General features: G+C 43.7%; 1 protein-coding gene across 1 annotated transcript; it reads right to left on the bottom strand.

Annotated features, from left to right (window-relative positions):
- Positions 1 to 332: 332 nt before the first annotated feature.
- LOC311099483 (conserved oligomeric Golgi complex subunit 7-like) lies at positions 333 to 20,429 on the bottom strand. The gene is made up of 19 exons (XM_084140178.1): positions 20,136 to 20,429; positions 19,816 to 20,047; positions 18,471 to 18,619; positions 18,092 to 18,208; positions 15,824 to 15,992; positions 15,619 to 15,701; positions 15,321 to 15,443; positions 14,044 to 14,242; positions 13,418 to 13,545; positions 12,921 to 13,075; positions 10,768 to 10,884; positions 7,029 to 7,094; positions 6,668 to 6,839; positions 6,223 to 6,363; positions 6,047 to 6,130; positions 5,708 to 5,822; positions 5,170 to 5,313; positions 997 to 1,184; positions 333 to 632 (listed from the first exon to the last, which is right to left on the bottom strand). Exons 2-18 carry the CDS (start codon positions 19,976 to 19,978, stop codon positions 1,018 to 1,020), a joined length of 2,292 nt encoding a protein of 763 aa, XP_083996304.1. The 5' UTR covers positions 19,979 to 20,047; positions 20,136 to 20,429; the 3' UTR covers positions 333 to 632; positions 997 to 1,017.
- Between the last annotated feature and the right edge of the window lie 825 nt (positions 20,430 to 21,254).

Here is a 21,254-nt window from a genome sequence, read left to right as displayed (position 1 = left end):
AATACTTGGGAACAGACTTCCTAAATTAAACAAATTCTTAGCTGAATTCCTGGAGATGTTAGTATTAAAAATAAAATAAAAAACAGAAATCCCCCTCCAAATTAGGCTACTAAAAACTTTTGGTGGCCCCCCAAAAAAATCAGTTGCAGGCCAATTTTGGCCGCCTGTTGCCAACCCCAGCAATACAGTATGTTATTTAACTATTTTCTGAGATGAACCTTCATACTGTTTAACATAGCCTTTGCAAACAATACGACCCTTGCTGTGGCAACAGCATCCTCAGTTAATCAGACATTTAACTTGAATCTTCAATTAACTTCATTATCAAAGAGTTGAAGACAAGGAGGCCATATGTTTATTAAATTAGTGGACAGATTCCAGTACATTACAAATAAGCAAAACCAATTCTACCCTGATTTACCCCCATATAAGTGTCAATTAACAAAAATGTACCATAATAGAAAACAATAGAAAATATACAACATAATAGCCAATAGTACGACGCCAAAGCAGTTTAAATATTTGATTTGAACATGTTGCTTATAGCTGTTTCATGATGGGAATATCCCCAAATGGATACTTCTCAGTTATGTCATACCAGGGGTCCAGACTCCAGATTCTAGTTATCATATCTATAGAGGAAAGAGAGTGAGGAACAAGTGATTTGAGTAGGATCATAATTGTTACATTACACACTTCCATATTTACACTGCGTATTAAAAATTGTGTCATTTTATCATTTTTCTTTGTCTACATTCTAAGAGACTGGATTTGTTTTTTGGTCAAGTGTAAACATACTTGAGATCTGGCTGACCAACACAGGAGGTGAAGGACAATATTTGTGTTGTGACAAGAAAAAACTGGGCCCTATAGTTTTAATGTTTGACTTATGTGACAGGGACAGTGCACATTCATCAACTTTCTAGTGTTCATACAGTATCAATGTCAATATGCCAGAGTTAGCAAAATAGCTTATTTTTGTCCATAGTCTGTTACCTGTTTAGAGTGTGACCGTGGTCAGTGGTCCAGCCCTCTCAGGGCAGCGATGGTGGACACCAGTCTGCGGGGCAGCAGTTTGGCCATCTGTCTGTACTCCTCTGGCTTGGCCCTCAGCAGGGTCACTATCTGCTGCAGGGTCCTGGAGGGCTGCAGGCCCAAAGCATCCATCACATTGCTCAGGTAGTCTGTGGGGAGTTAGGAGACAGATGTTGAAGAAAAACCATTGTGTGGCACTAACACACTGAAAACATAGTATGGACATACTATATTATTACCTATTAATGACTATATTATGTGGCAGGGTCTACAGACAATCACGGATTACAAAGGGAAAACCAGCCACGTCGCGGACACCGACGTCTTGCTCCCGGACAAGCTAAACACCTTCTTCGCCCGCTTTGAGGATAACACAGTGCCACCGACGCGGCCCGCTCACAAGGACTGTAGGCTCTCATTCTCCGTGGCCGACGTAAATAAGAAATTTAAGCGTGTTAACCCTCGCAAGGCTGCCGGCCCAGACGGCATCCCTAGCCGCGTCCTCAGAGCATGCGCAGACCAGCGGGCAGGAGTGTTTACAGACATATTCAATCTCTCCCTATCCCAGTCTGCTGTCCCCACTTGCTTCAAGATGGCCACCATTGTTCCTGTACCCAAGAAACCAAAGGTAACTGAACTAAATGACTATTGCCCCGTAGCACTCACTTCTGTCATCATGAAGTGCTTTGAGAGGCTAGTTAAGGATCAGATCACTACCTTACCTAACACCCTAGACCCACTTCAATTTGCATACCGCCCCAATAGATCCACAGACGATGCAATTGCCATTGCACTGCCCTATCCCATCTGGACAAGAGGAATACCTATGTAAGAATGCTGTTCATTGACTATAGCTCAGCCTTCAACACCATAGTACCCTCCAAGCTCATCATTAAGTTCAGGGAATTTGGTCTGAACCCCGCCCTGTGCAACTAGGTCCTGGACTTCCTGACGGGACGCCCCACCTCCACTTCGCTGATCCTCAACCCAGGGGCCCCACAAGGGTGCATGCTCAGCCCCTTCCTGTACTCCCTGTTATAAAAATAAATAATAATATGCCACTTAGCAGACGCTTTTATCCAAAGCGACTTACAGTCATGCGTGCATACATTTTGTGAATGGGCGGTCCCGGAGATCGAACCCACTACCCTGGCGTTACAAGCGCCGTGCTCTACCAGCTGAGCTACAGAGGACCACACCGTCACCCATGACTGCGTGGCAACGCAGGCCTCCAACTCAATCATCAAGTTTGCAGACAACACAACAGTAGTATGTCTCATTACCAACAATGACAAGACAGCCTACAGGGAGGAGGTGAGGGCCCTGGCGGAGTGGTGCCAGGAAAATAACCTCTCCCTCAACGTCAACAAAACGCAGGAGCTTATCATGGACTTCAGGAAACAGCAGAGGGAGCACGCCCCTATCCACATCGACGGGACCACAGTGGAGAAGGTGAAAAGCTTCAAGTTCCTCGGTGTACACATCACTGACAATCTGAAATGGTCCACCCACACAGACAGTGTGGTGAAGAAGGCGCAACATCGCCTCTTCAATCTCAGGGCTGAAGAAATTCGGCTTGGCCCCTAAGACCCTCACAAACTTTTACAGATGCACAATTCAGAGCATCCTGTCAGGCTGTATCACCACCTGGTACGGCAACTGCACCGCCCGCAACCGCAGGGCTCTCCAGAGGGTGGTGCGGTCTGACCAACTCATCACCGGGGGAACACTGCCTGCCCTCCAGGACACCTACAGCACCCGATGTCACGGGAAGGCCAAAAAGATCATCAAGAACATCAACCACCCGAGCCACGGCTTGTTCACCCCGCTACCATCCAGAAGGCGAGGTCAGTACAGGTGCATCAAAGCTGGGACCGAGAGACTGAAAAACAGCTTCTATCTCAAGGCCATCAGACTGTTAAATAGCCATCTCTAGCCGGCTACCACCCGGTTACTCAACCCTGCACCTTAGAGGCTGCTGTCCCATATACATAGACTTGAAATCACTGGTCACATTAATAATGGAACACTAGTCACTTTAATAATGTTCACATACTACTTTACTCATTTCATATGTATATACTGTATTCTATTGTACTGTATTTTAATCAATGCCACTCCGACATTGCCTGTCCTAATATTTATATATTTCTTAATTCCATTATTTTACTTTAGATTTGTGTGTATTGTTGTGAATTGTTAGATACTACTGCACTGTTGGAGCTAGGAGCACAAGCATTTCGCTACACCCGCAATAACATCTGCTAAATATGTGTATGTGACTAATAACATTTGATTATTACTATATTATTACCAATGCATCTCTTGTGGATAGACACACTTAACATAAATGGTATTGTTGCGTCTGTCAACAGTCTGTGGGATGCAACGACTAACGAGGAACTCTGTTCTGGTACGCTGATTTTTCACCACTGATCATTTGAACAAATCACAATTTTGCAGGTGCTAGCATATTTCTAATTTTATTGATGCTTTGGCAAGTTGGCCTTTTACAATGCATACTTGATGCTCTATTACTAGCAACATCAATGTAGTTACAAATAACTTTATAATTACAATAAATATTGTATGTATTGCTTCTTGGTTTACGTTAAAATCATCTGAAAATGTAATGAGTCTGTAGTTAAAAAACCCCAGTAGATATACCATTTTTTACTAAACAACCAACTCCAGATGATCATACGGCACCCAAGAAGCAATGACATACAGTACTTATAACCATGTTGGCTCCATGTACAAAATAGATCTAGAACTAGGGAACCATCTAGCATATAGATCTTTCATGAACGATTCAATACGCATCTAAATACACGGGCTCTGATACGATACAGGAATGATACGTTTTAGTTTGAAACGACTCGGTGCGATTTGTTTTGATTAACGGAATGAATTGATGCGATTCGGTTCGATGCACTAACATTTTTTGAATAAACACATTCATTTTCCATTTAGAATTATTATCTGCTGCTGATGGGAGCTCAGGAGTTGGGCCTCTCGATCTGAGCTGGATCTGTCTGAGAGGACTTCTCTAAACTGAGTGGCCCTCTGTTAGTGTGTGTATCAATGGTATGTGTAGGCACCTGAGCTGAGCCATAGGGCAGACTGAGCATCTACCACTCTGCTATCAGATTAGGGGTAGGGGCAATTTATTATTTTTGTCCCCCCACCTTTTATCTGAAATCCCCATCACCCACTGATTAATTTGTCATTTTTGTTGATAAATGATTTGAGCTAGTACTGTCAATATTTATCTTTAGAAATTAGCCAACTAATACAATGCAGCTTTGGATTTCATTTAGTCTCAAAAGCGAATGGTTTAGACCGAATTTTACGGACAGCTTCTCCCACTCCGACCATTGAAATCGACCTTGCACAGCTTGCAAAAATGATTGCTGTCCTTTACGAAATTACCCTGTTCATGTAAAAACAACCAAAAACGTTAACCGTTTAAAGCAAATCTACCAAAACGATTTCTTATGGTGAACCTGAACAATCTAAATAAAATCTGAATGATTGAAAACCTCAAATCAGCAGCTGGATGTGAGTTGCGTCCACTCCGGTAGGCTACACAACTCCGGTAAAACACCATTTTCTACAGCACATTTGGTAACAATGAGCCAGCAAATTACATTGGTTGTCACTAAACTAATACATCTTATGATTTGACATTGCGAAAGCCATTTTACAGGCATCTGAATGCTTAAAGTGCCGCTCAGATGTACAAATAGCCTATTAGAACAGGGATAGGCCTACCTCTCGTTGGCGCGAGCAGCTGTGTCTCCCACACTGTGCGTATAGTTGTTATCTGACAGTCATATGCAGTTACATGCATAAAAGTTCGATAGGCTACTGAACTAAAGGAGGACGCATCAATTCAGTCACAACAGATAAGAGCCATTTTCGGTATAAAACAATACGATAAAAAAAAAATTGTGAACTGGCAATTCGTAACATTTGAATCTGTTTTCTGACCGATGCACGCTTAATTCGGATCGGTTTGGGCTCCCGCAGAGCGATGCACTCATATCTTAAACATTTGAACCGGGGACCATTGAGTATCTGTGAATCGTTACATCCCTAATATTTTGTAGGTAAATGATGGTGGTCTAGTACCGATGTCTGTGGCCAGCTGTTTGGTGGAGTGGGCGGTGAGCTCTGGGATGAGCAAGATGGCGTCACAGTACGTTTGCATGGTCGCCCTGGCAATGGAGCCCAGCCAGTAGTCTGCTGTGTTGTCCAGCTCCGGAAGGTCATCACCTGAGGTTGGAACAACGTCAGACAAATGTCGTCAAAACAAACGTCAGGCATGGCCAGGCACACACAGGACGCACAGAAAATAGCAAGGCCGGCTATTGAAATTAGGACAAAGAGGGAGAGACTGTGGAGGAGAGATGTAGGGGGAGAGTGCAAGGAGAGAAATAAAGAAGAGAGCAGGAGTTTAGGGCAATAGGTTAGGTGGGGGAAGGTAAGGGGAGAGGTATGGGGAGGTAGAAGAGGACTGGGGAAGAGGGAAAAAGCTGGAAAACAGGGATGAGGAGCAAAAGAACAAGGGAGACCGGTAACAGACAGAGGGGCAAACATCTAAAAGGAGGGAAGAGTAGAGAGACAGATGGAGGTAGAGACCGAATGAACGAGGGGGAGAGAAGGTCACCTTGCTCAGGAGGGAAAGGCAGTTTGCCTGCGTGCAGGGCCAACTCCAGCGCCGGGTCCTCTTGCGTCACAAAGGGCTCCAAATGGAGCGGCAGAGACATGATGTACTGTCCTATCTTTCAAGGAGAAACACAGGCAGTCAGCCACCTCAACACAATCTGACTAGCCTGAACATTCATAGTACTATAGTAACACTAACTGTGAACATTTACAACAGAAAACACCACTCATGTTTTCTAAAGACAGCTTATATTACATAATACATATACAATAATACTTGAATCTATGACTTGAATCGAATCAGCCTGTAGATGTTGTGCCCATAGTGGGCCAGACATACATTGGTGATGTACTCCTGTGGGGACAAGCTGAAGGTAGGTAGGTCTACAGCATAGCTCTCTCCAAAACCTCCTGCATCTCGGCTCTGATAACAGACATGGTACAAGACGGAACATATGTAAGCATTACATTTACATACAGAAACAAGACTCACTGACTGCACACACACACACACACCTCCATTTTGGAGACCAAGCAGAGTTGATGTTTGATCTGCAGGAAGACAGAGTCGAAGGCCAGCTGGTTGGCCTGCTGGTTGAGACGGGTCAGAGCCACTCGGGGCTCAGCCAGAAGACTGGAGTTACCGGTCCCATTCTCCTACAAAACAATGGCAACTTGAACATGACAGACCTCACAACAGACCTAACTCCCTAAAAACACACTGCCACTTACTTAATTGCATTACAAGGCTTTAATGAAGCAAAAATGACAGTCATTGATCACAAGACACTGTATTTTCACTCTGAAAATAGTTACATTGGACCATTTATAGGCTACATTCCCATCCTACCCAACAACTCAACAATTACTGTAACATCACACCCAAGCTAAAACCCTAAACCCAGATGAAAGTTAACAGTTCCAAGTCATCTCCGTTTTCCCCCAGCATGACCAGCCATACCTTGAGGGAGTAGAGCACCTCCATCAGGCTGTTGTACTCTGCCATGTTGCCCCTCTGCAGGTAGTTGTACTCCTGCCAGGGATTCCTCTCCGTGGAGCTGGCCTCCTGGATGCCCGCCAGGCTCCGAGGGCTGTACGACTCAGACAGGTACTTCCCCGCCGTGGCCAGGATCCTATAGGATCATCATGTAAAGTGTGTTGAGACCCATGTATAATGCACTTTTAAATAAAATGTACTTAAATAAACTTGACCTATAGGACATGGCAAGAGAATGGGGGAAGTAATAATGGATATAAGTAGGGGAGTCAGGTAGCTAGGGAGTAGGGCCTGGGGGTTGATTTGGAGTTGGTGTTGGTCTTACTTGTTTGATAGCTGCTGCTCATAGGCTCCACACTGTCTCAGCAACTCCCCACAGGTGGAAATGATCCTGCAATGCAGAGGAAACATGGGGAATCAAAAATAATATACAGTTCAAGCACAATTATACCCTTTTTCATACTACTGAGCCAAGCCCAGCCGAGCTGTACTGCATTGGCCTGGTTGAACGTTATGGAAAAATGTCGATATCTGTCTAAATAGACATACCCAAAAGTAATTATTTTTCATGAGATTACCATAAACAATATCTAGTAACGCTGCATAGTTCTAGAAATGTCTGGAACTCACCTTTCTGGTAAAAAATAATTATAAATTGCTGAGGTGTACTCACTTGAGGACACAAGCTCAAGTACATATTACAAATATTATGAAAATATAAAAAATGATATCCGATTGTTGTCCTATTGCAATGACTGAAAAGATTCCACCTTTCTTACAACTAACTGTAAAATAAACATGTACTGGCTCCATTTCATATAACCGACGACAGAGCATTTTCTACCAAGCGTCCTCTTAGCGAGGCAGAGACACCATTCGAATGTCTGCAGACTCGTTATAACTTCAAATCAAATCAAATGTTATTTGCCACATGCGCCGAATACAAACAGGTGTAGACCTTACAGTGAAATGCTTACTTACAAGCCCTTAACCAACAATGCAGTTTTTATGAAAAAAAAAAAACTTGCAAATAATTAAAGAGCAGCAGTAAAATAAAATACCAGTAGGGAGGCTATATACAGGGGGTACCGGTACAGAGTCAATGTGCGGCGGCACCGGATAGTCGAGGTAATTGAGGTTATATGTACATGTGGGTAGAGTTAAAATGACTATGCATAGATAATAGTAGCAGCAGTGTAAAAGAGGGGGTGGGCAATGCAAATAGTCTGGGTAGCCATGATTAGCTGTTCAGGAGTCTTATGGCTTGGGGGTAGAAGCTGTTAAGAAGCCTTTTGGACCTAGAATTGGTGCTCCAGTACCGCTTGCCGTGCGGTAGCAGAGAGAACAGTCTATGACTAGGGTGACTGACACCGCCCTAGTATAGAGGTCCTGGATGGCAAGAAGCTTGGCCCCAGTGATGTACTGGGCCGTACGCACTACACCAGGGTTCTTCAATTCCGGTCCTGGAGGGCCAAATTTTTTATTTCTACCTGGTAGTTAATTGCACTCACCTGGTGTCCCAGGTCTGAATTAGCCCCTGATTAGAAGGAGAGGATGAAAAACAGAGGTGTTTCGGCCCTCCAGGACCGGAATTGAAGAACCCTGCACTACACTCTGTAGTGCCTTGCGGTCGGAGGCCGAGCAGTTGCCATACCAGGCGGTGATGCAACCAGTCAGGATGCTCTCGATGGTGCAGCTGTAGAACTTTTTGAGGATCTGAGGACCCATGCCAAATCTTTTCAGTCTCCTGAGGGGGAATAGGCTTTGTCGTGCCCTCTTCACGACTGTCTTGGTGTGTTTGGACCATGATAGTTTGTTGGTGATGTGGACACCAAGGAACTTGAAGCTCTCAACCTGTTCCACTACAGCCCCATCGATGAGAATGTGCTCAGTCCTCTTTTTTTTCCTGTAGTCCACAATCATCTCCTTTGTCTTGATCACGTTCAGGGAGAGGTTGTTATCCTGGCACCACACGGCCAGGTCTCTGACCTCCTCCCTATAGGCCGTCTCATCGTTGTCGGTGATCAGGCCTACCACTATTGTGTCGTCAGCAAGCTTTGCGCATGAAGTGATTTCGTCCCTCTGTGACCTTGAGAAAGTGGTCGTGTTTCAATTCTACGAACTGATTTAGTATTTATACATGCTGAGAGCTCCAAATTCGCCTCAGGATATCACAGCGAGATGAACCCACAATTGATGGATTCACTAGACTGTTCCCTTTAATATAATAATGTCATGAACCTTGCCCGGGAGGCAACTCTGCAGATTGGTCACTAGCTGGCACAGTCACAAAGTCATAAAATCAGATTTTAAACCTAACCTTAACCACACTGCTAACCCTAATGCCTAACCCTCACCTTAAATTAAGACCAAAAAGCACATTTTCGTTTTCATGACTTTTTACAATACAGCACATTTTGACTTTGCATCTGGCCCATCTAGCAGAAATCGCACAGTTCTGCCTCCAGAGCAAGATTCATGACAATAAACGTCAATCTGCCTTTAATATGCCATCTCCCAGGCTGGGCGCCATCGCTCAGAGGCAAATATGGGGTGTGAAACCTGACACTTATAGTCAGCTCTGCTGACAGAGTGGTAGCAAAAAGCAGACAGATGGGGCTATCTAATACACTATATAAACATAAGTATGTGGACACCCCTTCTAATTAGTGGATTTGGCTATTTCAGCCACACACGTCGCTGACAGATGTATAAAATCGAGTACACTGCCATGCAATCTCCATAGACAAACATTGGCAGTAGAATGTCCTTACTGAAGAGCTCAGTGACTTAACGTGGCAACATCATAGGGTGCCACCTTTCCAACAAGTCAGTTCGTAAAATTTCTGCCCTGCTAGAGCTGTCAACTGTAGGTGCTGTTATTGTGAAGTGGAAACGTCTAGGAGCAACAACGGCTCAGCCGCGAAGTGGTAGGCCACACAAGCTCATAGAATAGGACCACCGAATGATGAAGCACGTAGCGTGTAAAAATCATCTGTCCTCGGTTGCAACACTTACTACAGAGTTCCAAACTGCCTTTGGAAGCAACGTCAGCACAATAACTGTTCGCCGGGAGCTTCATGAAATTGATTTCCATGGCCGAGCAGCCGCACACAAGCCTAAGATCACCATGGCAATGCCAAGCGTCAGCTGGAGTGGTGTAAAGCTCGTCGGCTATTGGACTCTGGAGCAGTGGAAACGCGTTCTCTGGAGTGATGAATCATGTTTCACCATTTGGCAGTCTGACAGACGAATCTGGGTTTGGCGGATGCCAGGAGAACGCTACCTGCCCAAATACATAGTGCCAATTGTAAAGTTTGGTGGAGGAGGAATAATGGTCTGGGGCTGTTTTTCATGGTTCGGGCTATGCCCCTTAGTTCCAGTTAAGGGAAATGTTAATGCTACAGCATACAACGACATTCTAGACGATTCTGTGCTTCCAACTTTGTGGTAACAGTTTGGGGAAGGCCCTTTCCTGTTTCAGCATGACAATGCCTCCGTGCACAAAGCGAGGTCCATACAGAAATGGTTTGTAGAGATCGGTGTGGAAGAACGTCACTGACCTGCACAGAGCCCTGACCTCAACCCCATCGAACACCTTTGGGATGAATTGAAGGGAATGGAATTGGAACGCCGACTGCGAGCCAGGCCTAATCGCCCAACATCAGTGCCCAACCTCACTAATGCTCTTGTGGCTGAATGTAAGCAAGTACCCGAAGCAATGTTCCAACATCTAGTGGAAAGACTTCCCAGAAGAGTGGAGGCTGTTGTAGCAGCAAAGGGGGGACCAACTCCATATTAATGCCCATGATTTTGGAATGAGATGTTCGACAAGCAGGTGTCCACATACTTTTGGTCATGTAGTGTACTATAAGGCACTGGACCCTGCGACGTTAACAGAGCGCATTGTACACCAAAATGTCAGTCAGAACCGCTCAAAGTCCCCTAAATAGGGGACTTAACATCTAATTAACCATGTCTGTTGGGACCGTCCTGAAAATGACAATGTGCAAAGGAAAATATCAGAGCCAGCAGAGTTTGATTTGGGTTTTCACAAAACCAACCTGACAGAGTTCTGGAAGGCAGTCCAATCCTCTTGGAACACAGCAGCACTGGGCGTGTCCTCCAACCTGCACTTCTTCCTGACTGACTGCAGAGTAGTGGAGAAGTCTGACACATACCTGTAGAAAACATGGCCAAGACATGTACAGTGGGGAGAACAAGTATTTGATACACTGCCGATTTTGCAGGTTTTCCTACTTACAAAGCATGTAGAGGTCTGTAATTTTCATCATAGGTACACTTCAACTGTGAGAAACGGAATCTAAAACAAAAATCCAGAAAATCCCATTGTATGATTTTTAAGTAATTAATTTGCATTTTATTGCATGACATAAGTATTTGATACATCAGAAAAGCAGAACTTAATATTTGGTACAGAAACCTTTGTTTGCAATTACAGAGATCATACGTTTCCTGTAGGTCTTGACCAGGTTTGCACACACTGCAGCAGGGATTTTGGCCCACTCCTCCATACAGACCTTCTCCAGATCCTTCAGGTTTCGGGGCTGTCGCTGGGCAATACGGAATTTCAGCTCCCTCCAAAGATTTTCTATTAGGTTCAGGTCTGGAGACTGGCTAGGCCACTCCAGGACCTTGAGATGCTTCTTACGGAGCCACTTCTTAGTTGCCCTGGCTGTGTGTTGGGTCGTTGTCATGCTGGAAGACCCAGCCACAACCCATCTTCAATGCTCTTACTGAGAGAAGGAGGTTGTTGGCCAAGATCTCGCGATACATGGCCCCATCCATCCTCCCCTCAATACGGTGCAGTCGTCCTGTCCCCTTTGCACAAAAGCATCCCCAAAGAATGATGTTTGCACCTCCATGCTTCACGGTTGGGATGGTGTTCTTGGGGTAGTACTCATCCTTCTTCTTCCTCCAAACACGGCGAGTGGAGTTTAGACCAAAAAGCTTTATTTTTGTCTCATCAGACCACATGACCTTCTCTCATTCCTCCTCTGGATCATCCAGATGGTCATTGGCAAACTTCAGACGGGCCTGGACATGCGCTGGCTTGAGCAGGGGGACCTTGCGTGCGCTGCAGGATTTTAATCCATGATGGCGTAGTGTGTTACTAATGGTTTTCTTTGAGACTGTGGTCCCAGCTCTCTTCAGGTCATTGACCAGGTCCTGCCGTGTAGTTCTGGGCTGATCCCTCACCTTCCTCATGATCATTGATGCCCCACGAGGTGAGATCTTGCATGGAGCCCCAGACCGAGGGTGATTGACCGTCATCTTGAAGTTCTTCCATTTTCTAATAATTGCGCCAACAGTTGTTGCCTTCTCACCAAGCTGCTTGCCAATTGTTTTGTAGCCCATCCCAGCCTTGTGCAGGTCTACAATTTTATCCCTGATGTCCTTACACAGCTCTCTGGTCTTGGCCATTGTGGAGAGGTTGGAGTCTGTTTGATTGAGTGTGTGGACAGGTGTCTTTTATACAGGTAACGAGTTCAAACAGGTGCAGTTAATATAGGTAATGAGTGGAGAACAGGAGGGCTTCTTAAAGAAAAACTAACAGGTCTGTGAGAGCTGGAATTCTTACTGGTTGGTAGGTGATCAAATACTTATGTCATGCAATAAAATGCAAATTAATTACTTAAAAATCATACAATGTGATTTTCTGGATTTTTGACCTCTTTTTAAAAAAAAATTACAGACCTCTACATGCTTTGTAAGTAGCAAAACCTGCAAAATCGGCAGTGTATCAAATACTTGTTCTCCCCACTGTATGTGAGAGCAATGGACAAAAGTCAACCAGAATATTCACAAGAATATTGAAAGTTGCGTGTACTGTGTAGTATGTGTGTGTAAGCGTTGCCACAGTTGTGGCAAATTTAGCATGGGGGGAGTAGTGGGCGTCCTTTTGGCCGCAGAGACAAAATGTGTATGTTTTAAAGCTAATTTCCTACAACTCCACACATTTGTCCATGGCTTATGCCGTGTTCTTATGCGATCTGAGTGACTCAAACATAACAAAATCAATGGGGGCCCCATGCCATAACATTTTTGGAATGGTGGTTGTTAGTTCTCAAAGACATAGCTCAATTATCTTTTCTACATACTTTATATCTGGTTTTAGCCGTTTAAGTTTACACTGAAAAGTTGTACCACACCCACTCAAAAACAAAATAAGATAAAACCAGTAGTGTATAATTACTTGGCGAAGAGGGATTTGAGGGCCTTGAGGAGGCCACACAAGGCCAGGCCGTCGGTCAGTTTGACACAGCGGTCCACAGCAGCACTGGCCAGGCCAAACAGCTTCCCCACTGAGTGACTCAGCTCCTCTACACAGTCTATCACCTCACCACGCTCCTGATAGAGGGAGAGGGAAAAGGAGGGGAATAAGGAGAGAGAGAAAGAGAGAGGGAGAGAGAGAGAGAATAGAAAGTATGATGAAGAGAGAGGGAAAGAGGTACACAGCCAATGGTCACAAAGTCCTTTCCACTCGCCTTCCCAGGAATCACCACAAAAAATGAAATGACCATTGTATAAGGTTTGGTTGTGTGTGTGTGTGTGTGTGTGTGTGCAGGTATCCTAGCAGATAAGAGCATTGTGCCAGTAACCAAAAGGTCGCTGATTCGAATCCCCGAACCGACTAGGTGAGCAATTGTAAGTCTGCTAAATGACTCAAATGTAAATGTGTTTGTGTTTCACCAGGGGCATGGCGCTGATCTGGATGAGGAGGTGGGACTCCTCCAGGTCTCCATACTGCAGCTGGTAGGGTTTGTAGGGGTCATACAGGGCACTGACCAGCTCATTCACCTTCAGCAGGTTGTTCTCACCTGAGAGGTACAACCACAATGTAAGTCTACCTTGTGAGCACTGACCTTTTCCCCCCAAATCGCTAATTAACGTCAAACCTAAGGAAAAGTTTGAATTACCTGGGTGGAGCTCAAGTTAGGATTTAGCGTTATATATCAATACAATTAATTAGCGTCACTATCAAGATGACCATTAACATGTCATGAGCAGATCTTTCAAATACTTCAGTTTCCTTACTATAATTACGTTACCTATGGAATAGTCCCAAAAGTGCAAACTCCAAGCCAAATCAAGGGCACCTTCCAAGTATTTCGAAGTATTTGAGACGTATTTGACCTAAGGTCTGATATCAATACAATCTTATAATCTATATCATCACTCTCACTGTTGATGAGCAAGGGACTACGGATGAAAATAAACTGTGTAGCTAAATCCGGCACTATTTTACACCTCATCATTGACTGACTTGTTGATGAATGTGCAAATAAATATATAGATGCAGTAGCAGGCGAACAGACCCAGGTGTGGCAACATGACCTGTGCCAGGCTCCTGCCGAAGGTGGCAGCGGTGTGATGGAGCTCCAGCAGGGTCTCCAGCCGCTGCTCCTGGGGGGTAAGCTCCATGGCCGTTCTCAGACACACGGGGATGGAGGGCACTATGGCTCCCAGGGTCTGGATCAGCAGCACCGTCACCACCTCGTATGGGTTCTTAAACACCTGTTGGGGGAGGATGGATAGATAGATTCATATACACAGTCAGTTGGAGACATGGGGTTAGGTTGCAGATGGAAGATTGTGCACCCTCTGCAGACGTGTTTGTTAAAGCAAGAGGAAAATGTGTGTTATTGTACAGTCTACTAGCGTAAGTTATGGTGTGTAATTTATGGTATGAGGTGTGTAAGGATACCTAGGGTTGGGCTGCACAATATGAGCAAAAAATATAATTGCTTTTTTTTTTTTTTACCAAATAATGTGATATAAATCAAAACACTTGGGTGAACTGTTGGAATCTTATAAATATTTATATTAAGAAGCAAAGTGGAAAGCAGCACGTTCTTGTTTGGAACAATCTGTTGACTGCATGACGGAACAGCATGCAAACTTATAGTGGCTCGAACAGTGAGGAGGCAGAACTGCGCTGCTTGAGTGACATGGGGCAAGGCTTGTGGAAAGCAGCCGCAAGAGGAGAGAGATGACAAACAAAGTAAACTTTAAAAACTGCTGCGGCTGAGTGGCGTTTTAAAATGTTGCATACGATGTGGATCTCTTGAGCTATGGATACTGCACATGTCAATATTGCAATTCCGATGTGAATTTCATTAATTGTGCTGCCCTAACCTAGGGTGTGTGTTGCTGTATGATACAGTGTGGGAAGGATACTTAGTTGTGTGTGTTATGTTATGATACAGAGCAGTGGTATTCAAAGTCGGGGTCGAGGGGGAATTGCAGTGGAGTCGCCAGATTTTTACAAAATGAAATACATAATTGGGGTGGGGGAACAAAAAATTAAGAGTATAGATCATTGTATGGGACAATATACAAACTTTATTGAGAAAGATAATTTGAAAAATACAATTTTATTGAGTAAAATGTATTTATTGGTTATTTTAATTGTGATTAGAAAAACGAAAACGTAATGAATTGAAGGTTATTTGTTGACGTAAAAAACTACATTTACCGATTTTAAGGTTGTGTCATTAGATTTGGGGTGGGTTGCCAGAAAGTCTGCTGAAAGAAATGGGTTCCCCCCTGAAAATGTTTGAAAACCACTACTATAGCGTGTGTGTGAGTATACCTGGCTGCTCCATTGTAGCTGTGAGTGCCAGGTGGAGAGCAGGGTGTCGTAGAACTCAGCCAGCTGCTGATTTAGACTCAGTTCACTCTGAGACAGGTCCTGCCACACACTCACCAGTTGACCCTGGAAACACACACACACACACACACACACACACACACACACACACACACACACACACACACACACACACACACACACACAGGAGAATTCAAGTCAACAATTGGAAAACACCTACCTACAGATAAACCATGTAAGCAACTACACTATACTAAATCAGTGATAATGTAATACATACCTTATGACACTTGTAGTAGTAGGCAAGAAGCTGTGGCATTCGGTCTATCTCTGTGAAGACTTTCACAAAAAGCTTGGCTTGGTCTGCAGAAGAAAAAACACATAAACCTAGTCAGAACCAGGTTTCAGAAAGACCGGTCTAAACTAATATGGATTTAGTATTCCATCTCAACCCAATCATAAGTTATTTCCAGACAGTCTCTTACCTATAGACATGGAGTTGAAGGTGGCTACTATCTGGGGGCTGGCCAGGGCCTCCAGCCTGTTCTTCAGAGCCTCCAGGTGCACACATTTCTCAGAGTAGTCTGGTGTGTCCACCAGCATAGCCAGGCTGTTCTGCATGGCGGTCAGCTTAGAAGAGATCACAGCCATGTCCTGGGGGAACGAGGTAGCTCCAGAAAGTTCAGGTTAAATGGAAATAGATGTTTGGTCAAGTCAAATGGAAATCACTAGAGCTTGTGGGTCCCCATGAATGTGGGCTGTCTTCTGCCTTTGAGGAGTTGGTCACTTGGACTCAGCAAAATGACGTTGCCATGAGCAGCACCGCTGATATTGAGATGAGCGAGATGCAAGACTTCGCTCTCACTGTCACACACAGTATATACGCATGTGCACGGGTTCGCTTTACACTGTTCACAGCGTGGAAGCCAGGGCACCAAAACAGCAGAGAAGTTGAGCCTCACGCTTCAACGCTCTTAGTTGTTGCGGAAATTAACCCACTCTGCTGTTTACTTTCTGCATCTACGTCATAATAGTCTACCTTTACGACAAGAACCAAGAGACATTGGCTATACACTACCGGTCAAAAGTTTTAGAACACCTACTCATTCAAGGGTTTCTCTTGATTTTTTACTATTTTCTACATTGTAGAATAATAGTGAAGACATCAAAACTATGAAATAACACATATGGAATCATGTAGTAACCAAAAAAGTGTTAAACAAATCTTCAAATCGCCACCCTTTGCCTTGATGAGAGCTTTTCACACTTTTGGCAATCTCTCAACCAGCTTCACCTGGAATGCTTTTTCAACAGTCTTGAATGAGTTCCCACATATGCTGAGCACTTGTTGGCTGCTTTTCCTTCACTCTGCGGTCCAACTCATCACAAACCATCTCAATTTGGTTGAGGTCGGGGGATTGTGGAGGCCAGGTCATCTGAGGCAGCACTCCATCACTCCCCTTCTTGGTAAAATAGCCCTTACACCGCCTGGAGGTGTATTGGGTCATTGTCCTGTTGAAAAACAAATGATAGTCCCACTAAACCCAAACCAGATGTAATGGCGTATCGCTGCAGAATGCTGTGGTAGCCATGCTGGTTAAGTGTGCCTTGAATTCTAAATAAATCACAGACAATGTCACCAGCAAACCACCCCCACACCATAACACCTCCTCCTCCATGCTTTATGGTGGGAAATACACATGCGGAGATCATCCGTTCACCCACACCGCGTCTCACGGCGGTTGGGACTAAAAATCTCAAATTTGGACTCCAGACCAAAGGACAAATTTCCACCGGTCTAATGTCCACTAATGTCCAGGTCTCTTCTTCTTATTGGTGTCCTTTAGTAGTGATTTCTTTGCAACAATTCGACCATGAAGGCCTGATTCACACAGTCTCCTCTGAACCGTTGATGTTGAGATGTGTCTGTTAGTTGAACTCCGTGAAGTATTTATTTGGGCTGCAATGTCTGAGGCTGGTAACGCTAATGAACTTATCCTCTGCAGCAGAGGTAACTCTGGGTCTTCCATTCCTGTGGTGGTCCTCATGAGAGTCAGTTTCATCATAGCGCTTGATGGTTTTTGCGACTGCACTTGAAGAAACTTTCAAAGTTCTTGATATGTTCCGTATTGACTGACCTTCATGTCTTAAAGTAATGAATCATTTCTCTTTGATTATTTGAGCTGTTCTTGCCATAATATGGACTTGGTCTTTTACCAAATAGGGCTATCTTCTGTATACCCCCCCTACCTTGTCACAACACAACTGATTGGCTCAAACACATTAAGGAAAGAACTTCCACAACTTTTAAGAAGGCACACCTGTTAATTGAAATGCATTCCAGGTGACTACCTCATTATGGCTAGTTGAGAGAATGCCAAGAGTGTGGAAAGCTGTCATCAAGGCAAAGGGTGGATATTTGAAGAATCTCAAATATAAAATATATTTTGATTTGTTGAACACTTTTTTAGTTACTACATGATTCCATGTGTTATTTCAAAGTTGTGATGTCTTCACTACTATTCTACAATGTAGAAAATAGTAAAAAGAAAAAAAGAACCTTGAATGAGTAGGTGTTCTAAAACCTTTGACCGGTAGTGTATGTACTCAATTTTTGAACAAGAAGAATATTTAGTCACCCGTGCCACCTAAAATATCAAATCACTGAATCCTTAAATCAGTGCAGAGAGATATCACATATCACAATATACTAAGGGGAGTGGACCAGGGTTTTAGAGGTAGTTTGACACCACCTGTGTCTTGAAGGTCTCCTCGATGTCTGCACTGAGCGTGCTCCATTTGTCTGCCTCCTGTAGTGCATCGGAGGCCAGATGCATCCGAGACTTGACCTGATCGAGCTCCACCAAGACCTGCAACACAGAATCCACACGCCAAAGACTTAGTGCTGTATAAATGACAATACATATTTGCCACACTGAGAGCTTGTTATCCTATTTGAATAGGACAATATCCTGTCCATAGTACTATAGTATTATGCGACTATGTCGCCGCATCTACATGGACTGACTGTGCTGCAGCTTTGTGTTGTGTGTGTGTTTGCTTAGTTGCAAGTCACTTCCGATGAGGTGTCCGTCTGATGTTGTGTTTATATAATGCAAATGGCTGCCATACCTGCATGGACTGAACAGTGTCCTGCTCAAATTTCCTGATGTCCTCTTTGACAAGGACCATCTGCTCCTTCAGGAACGACGCTTCCTGCTTCAGGGCCTCCCCATCCCGCAGCACTCTGGGCATGTTCTGCAGGGCCTGGTTACTGCTCTCTGAACAAGGATAAATATAATTTAAATGTTCCCCATCTTGTACGTAAATGGTCAGAGAAGCTGGAGACATCAAATCAAAATGTATTCGTAAACAACAGGTGTAGACTAACAGTGAAATGCTTACTTATGGGCCCTTCCCAACAATGCAGAGAGAGAAAATAGAGAAATAATACGTAATAATAAATAAACAATGAGTAACGATAACTTGGCTATATACACAGGGTACCAGTACCGAGTCAATGTGCAGGGGTACGAGGTAATTGAGGTAGATATGTACATATAACTACAAATAAAGTGACTAGGCAACAGTTTAGATAATAAACAGTAGCAGCAGCATGTCATGAGTCAAAAAAGTTTGTACAAAAAGGATCAATGCAGATAATCCGGGTAGCTATTTGGTTAACTATTTAGGGTTAATGTTCCCACACAGCCATAACTCCAGGTTACAGCGCATGTTTACGGAAGACAGAGGTGACCACCTGTGCTAATTAGCGAACTAAAATGCTCTGAACACCTGTGTGTAATGGAAGAAATCCGCCAGAACGTGTTGGAACTGGAAAAGAATCAGCTGCAACTGCGATAAAGCCTGTTAAACCAGTAAGTGTATATTTTGCTTTTGTGAAATTATTTTTGACGTGATATGAAATTAAAGGGCTTTATGTTTCTAGAACCGTATCACAATTGAGAATGGATTCACGTTTAAATGGAGTATTTGGTTGTTTTGGCTGCCAGAGCCAGTCTTCCTCTGAAAATAACAAGGTCCTTGGACAATAAGGAGTAACATTAAGCTCCCTGCAGTCCATTATTGGGCTACTGTAGCCTATGACTCTTGGTTCTTCCAGGTCAGTTAACTGAACCTGGAATACTTACGTTTCTTGATCGTATTGGGGAACAGGCAGCAATGAAATAACATGAGACAAAAAAAATGACAGTATGTCAGTTACCCAGCTTTGGGACAACATCGGGATAACTCAGCAGCAATATGGTGCGGTTCAGACAAAAGTTGAATTCAGACGTTTATTTGATAGCGAGGGACACGTTTCACTTTATGTATGGTAAATAGTTCCTAGAGATTCTAAATATGCTTTTGTTGACACGTTTTTTTTGGGGGGGGGGGGGTGAAGCGGCTATATCGTTCACAACTCAGGGAGTCCAACCAATACCCAGACTCCCGATGTTGTCCCAAAGCTAGTTACCCTCTATTGCATTGTTGACTTCCTGGATGAACAGCTGCAGTTTCACGACCAGCGTTGCCGCGTGCGCATCCGCTTTCCCAGGCACATCCTCCTGCATCTTGAAGGCCCCATTCACCCAGTCCTTCACGTCGAAATCATCGTCCAGAAATTTGGAAAAGTCCATTTTACTGTCCGAAAAACTTCAGATAGCTGGTTAGCTAGCTGGTGGGTGACGTCAAGACAACCCAACGTTCTGGGTGGGGATTAAAACAAGTGTGACAACATTGAAGACAGCTTTGTTAACTACCAATAATATTCACTATATTAAAAGTAATACTCACCATTTCATTTCTGAATGTGACATGCACATAGACTGGCCATGATGCAGGCTAGCTAGCTGCTTCTCTTCATTTGAAACAAATCTTACGTTTTCCCAATTACAGGTTTATAAACGAACAGAAAATATACAGCCCATGAGAATGAAATGACCATAATAACTAAATAGAGTTCGAGCAAAGCAACTGCCTCCTCCAGAGTTAATTTGAATGGACTAAAACATCTAAAAAAATATATAATCAGATTTTCTGCTTTGTTGACAATGACAGCAATATCCGGTTTGCGCTCGCTCAATGATCTTCCCCTAGAAACAAATGACTATAAATGTTCCTATGTCGCGTCCCATTACAATGATCTATGCTCGAAAATGTGTCAAGTTGATAACATATTAAATTATTTTAAAGCATCCACGAGGTTGACTTTCAAAATAAATTATTATATTTGTAGATTAAAATAAAGTACGAAAACGAATTGTGTTACACTTGAAGTCCCTTGTTGAAGCCAATAAAATCGAACCAAATCCTGCCTCCTGATGGGCAACTTGCAAAACAACTAGTGACAAGAGTTATACAAAACATGTGAATACAAACCTATACAGTAGATCCTCCATACTCAACTGGCGGACCCCAGACCTAGAACGGGGTCAATACAGACCGCAGGTCCCAAAACAAAAAATTTATAGATATCTATATTTTTTACTCTGTCAGGCTTCTACACCTGGTATTATATAAACAAACATATGACAGTGATGAATTCATATAATTGCCGGAAATGAGCTTTAATACAGTAAAAAACAAATATATTCCCCATGTGTAGAACTGCCGGAATTTTGCTTTAAAACTGCAACATTTTCTCTCCACCAACAAGAGGGGTGTGAACAGTTTGGGGTCGCGAGGTGGGGGTTTGTTACTACGCCGATAAATTACATTATCCATCCGGGCCTTTGCCACCTAGGACATTTGTGTGACCGGACCTTCTCAAATAGTACTTGAGTACCCCTGCAGTAGATGTTAACATCTGAAATTGTCTGATTACTGGATTGGCTCTCTTATTTTACATAAACTCAATTGTTTTAGCTGGATATGGAACCCAGGGGTGTATTAACTACGCCGATTTTGTTGCAA

The sequence above is a fragment of the Coregonus lavaretus genome (genome assembly GCF_964263955.1).
Source record: "Coregonus lavaretus genome assembly, chromosome: 1".
Classification (NCBI taxonomy): Eukaryota; Metazoa; Chordata; class Actinopteri; order Salmoniformes; family Salmonidae; genus Coregonus; species Coregonus lavaretus.
The sequence above is the reverse complement of the archived record's forward strand: the minus strand, read 5'-3'. Positions and strand labels throughout refer to the sequence as shown.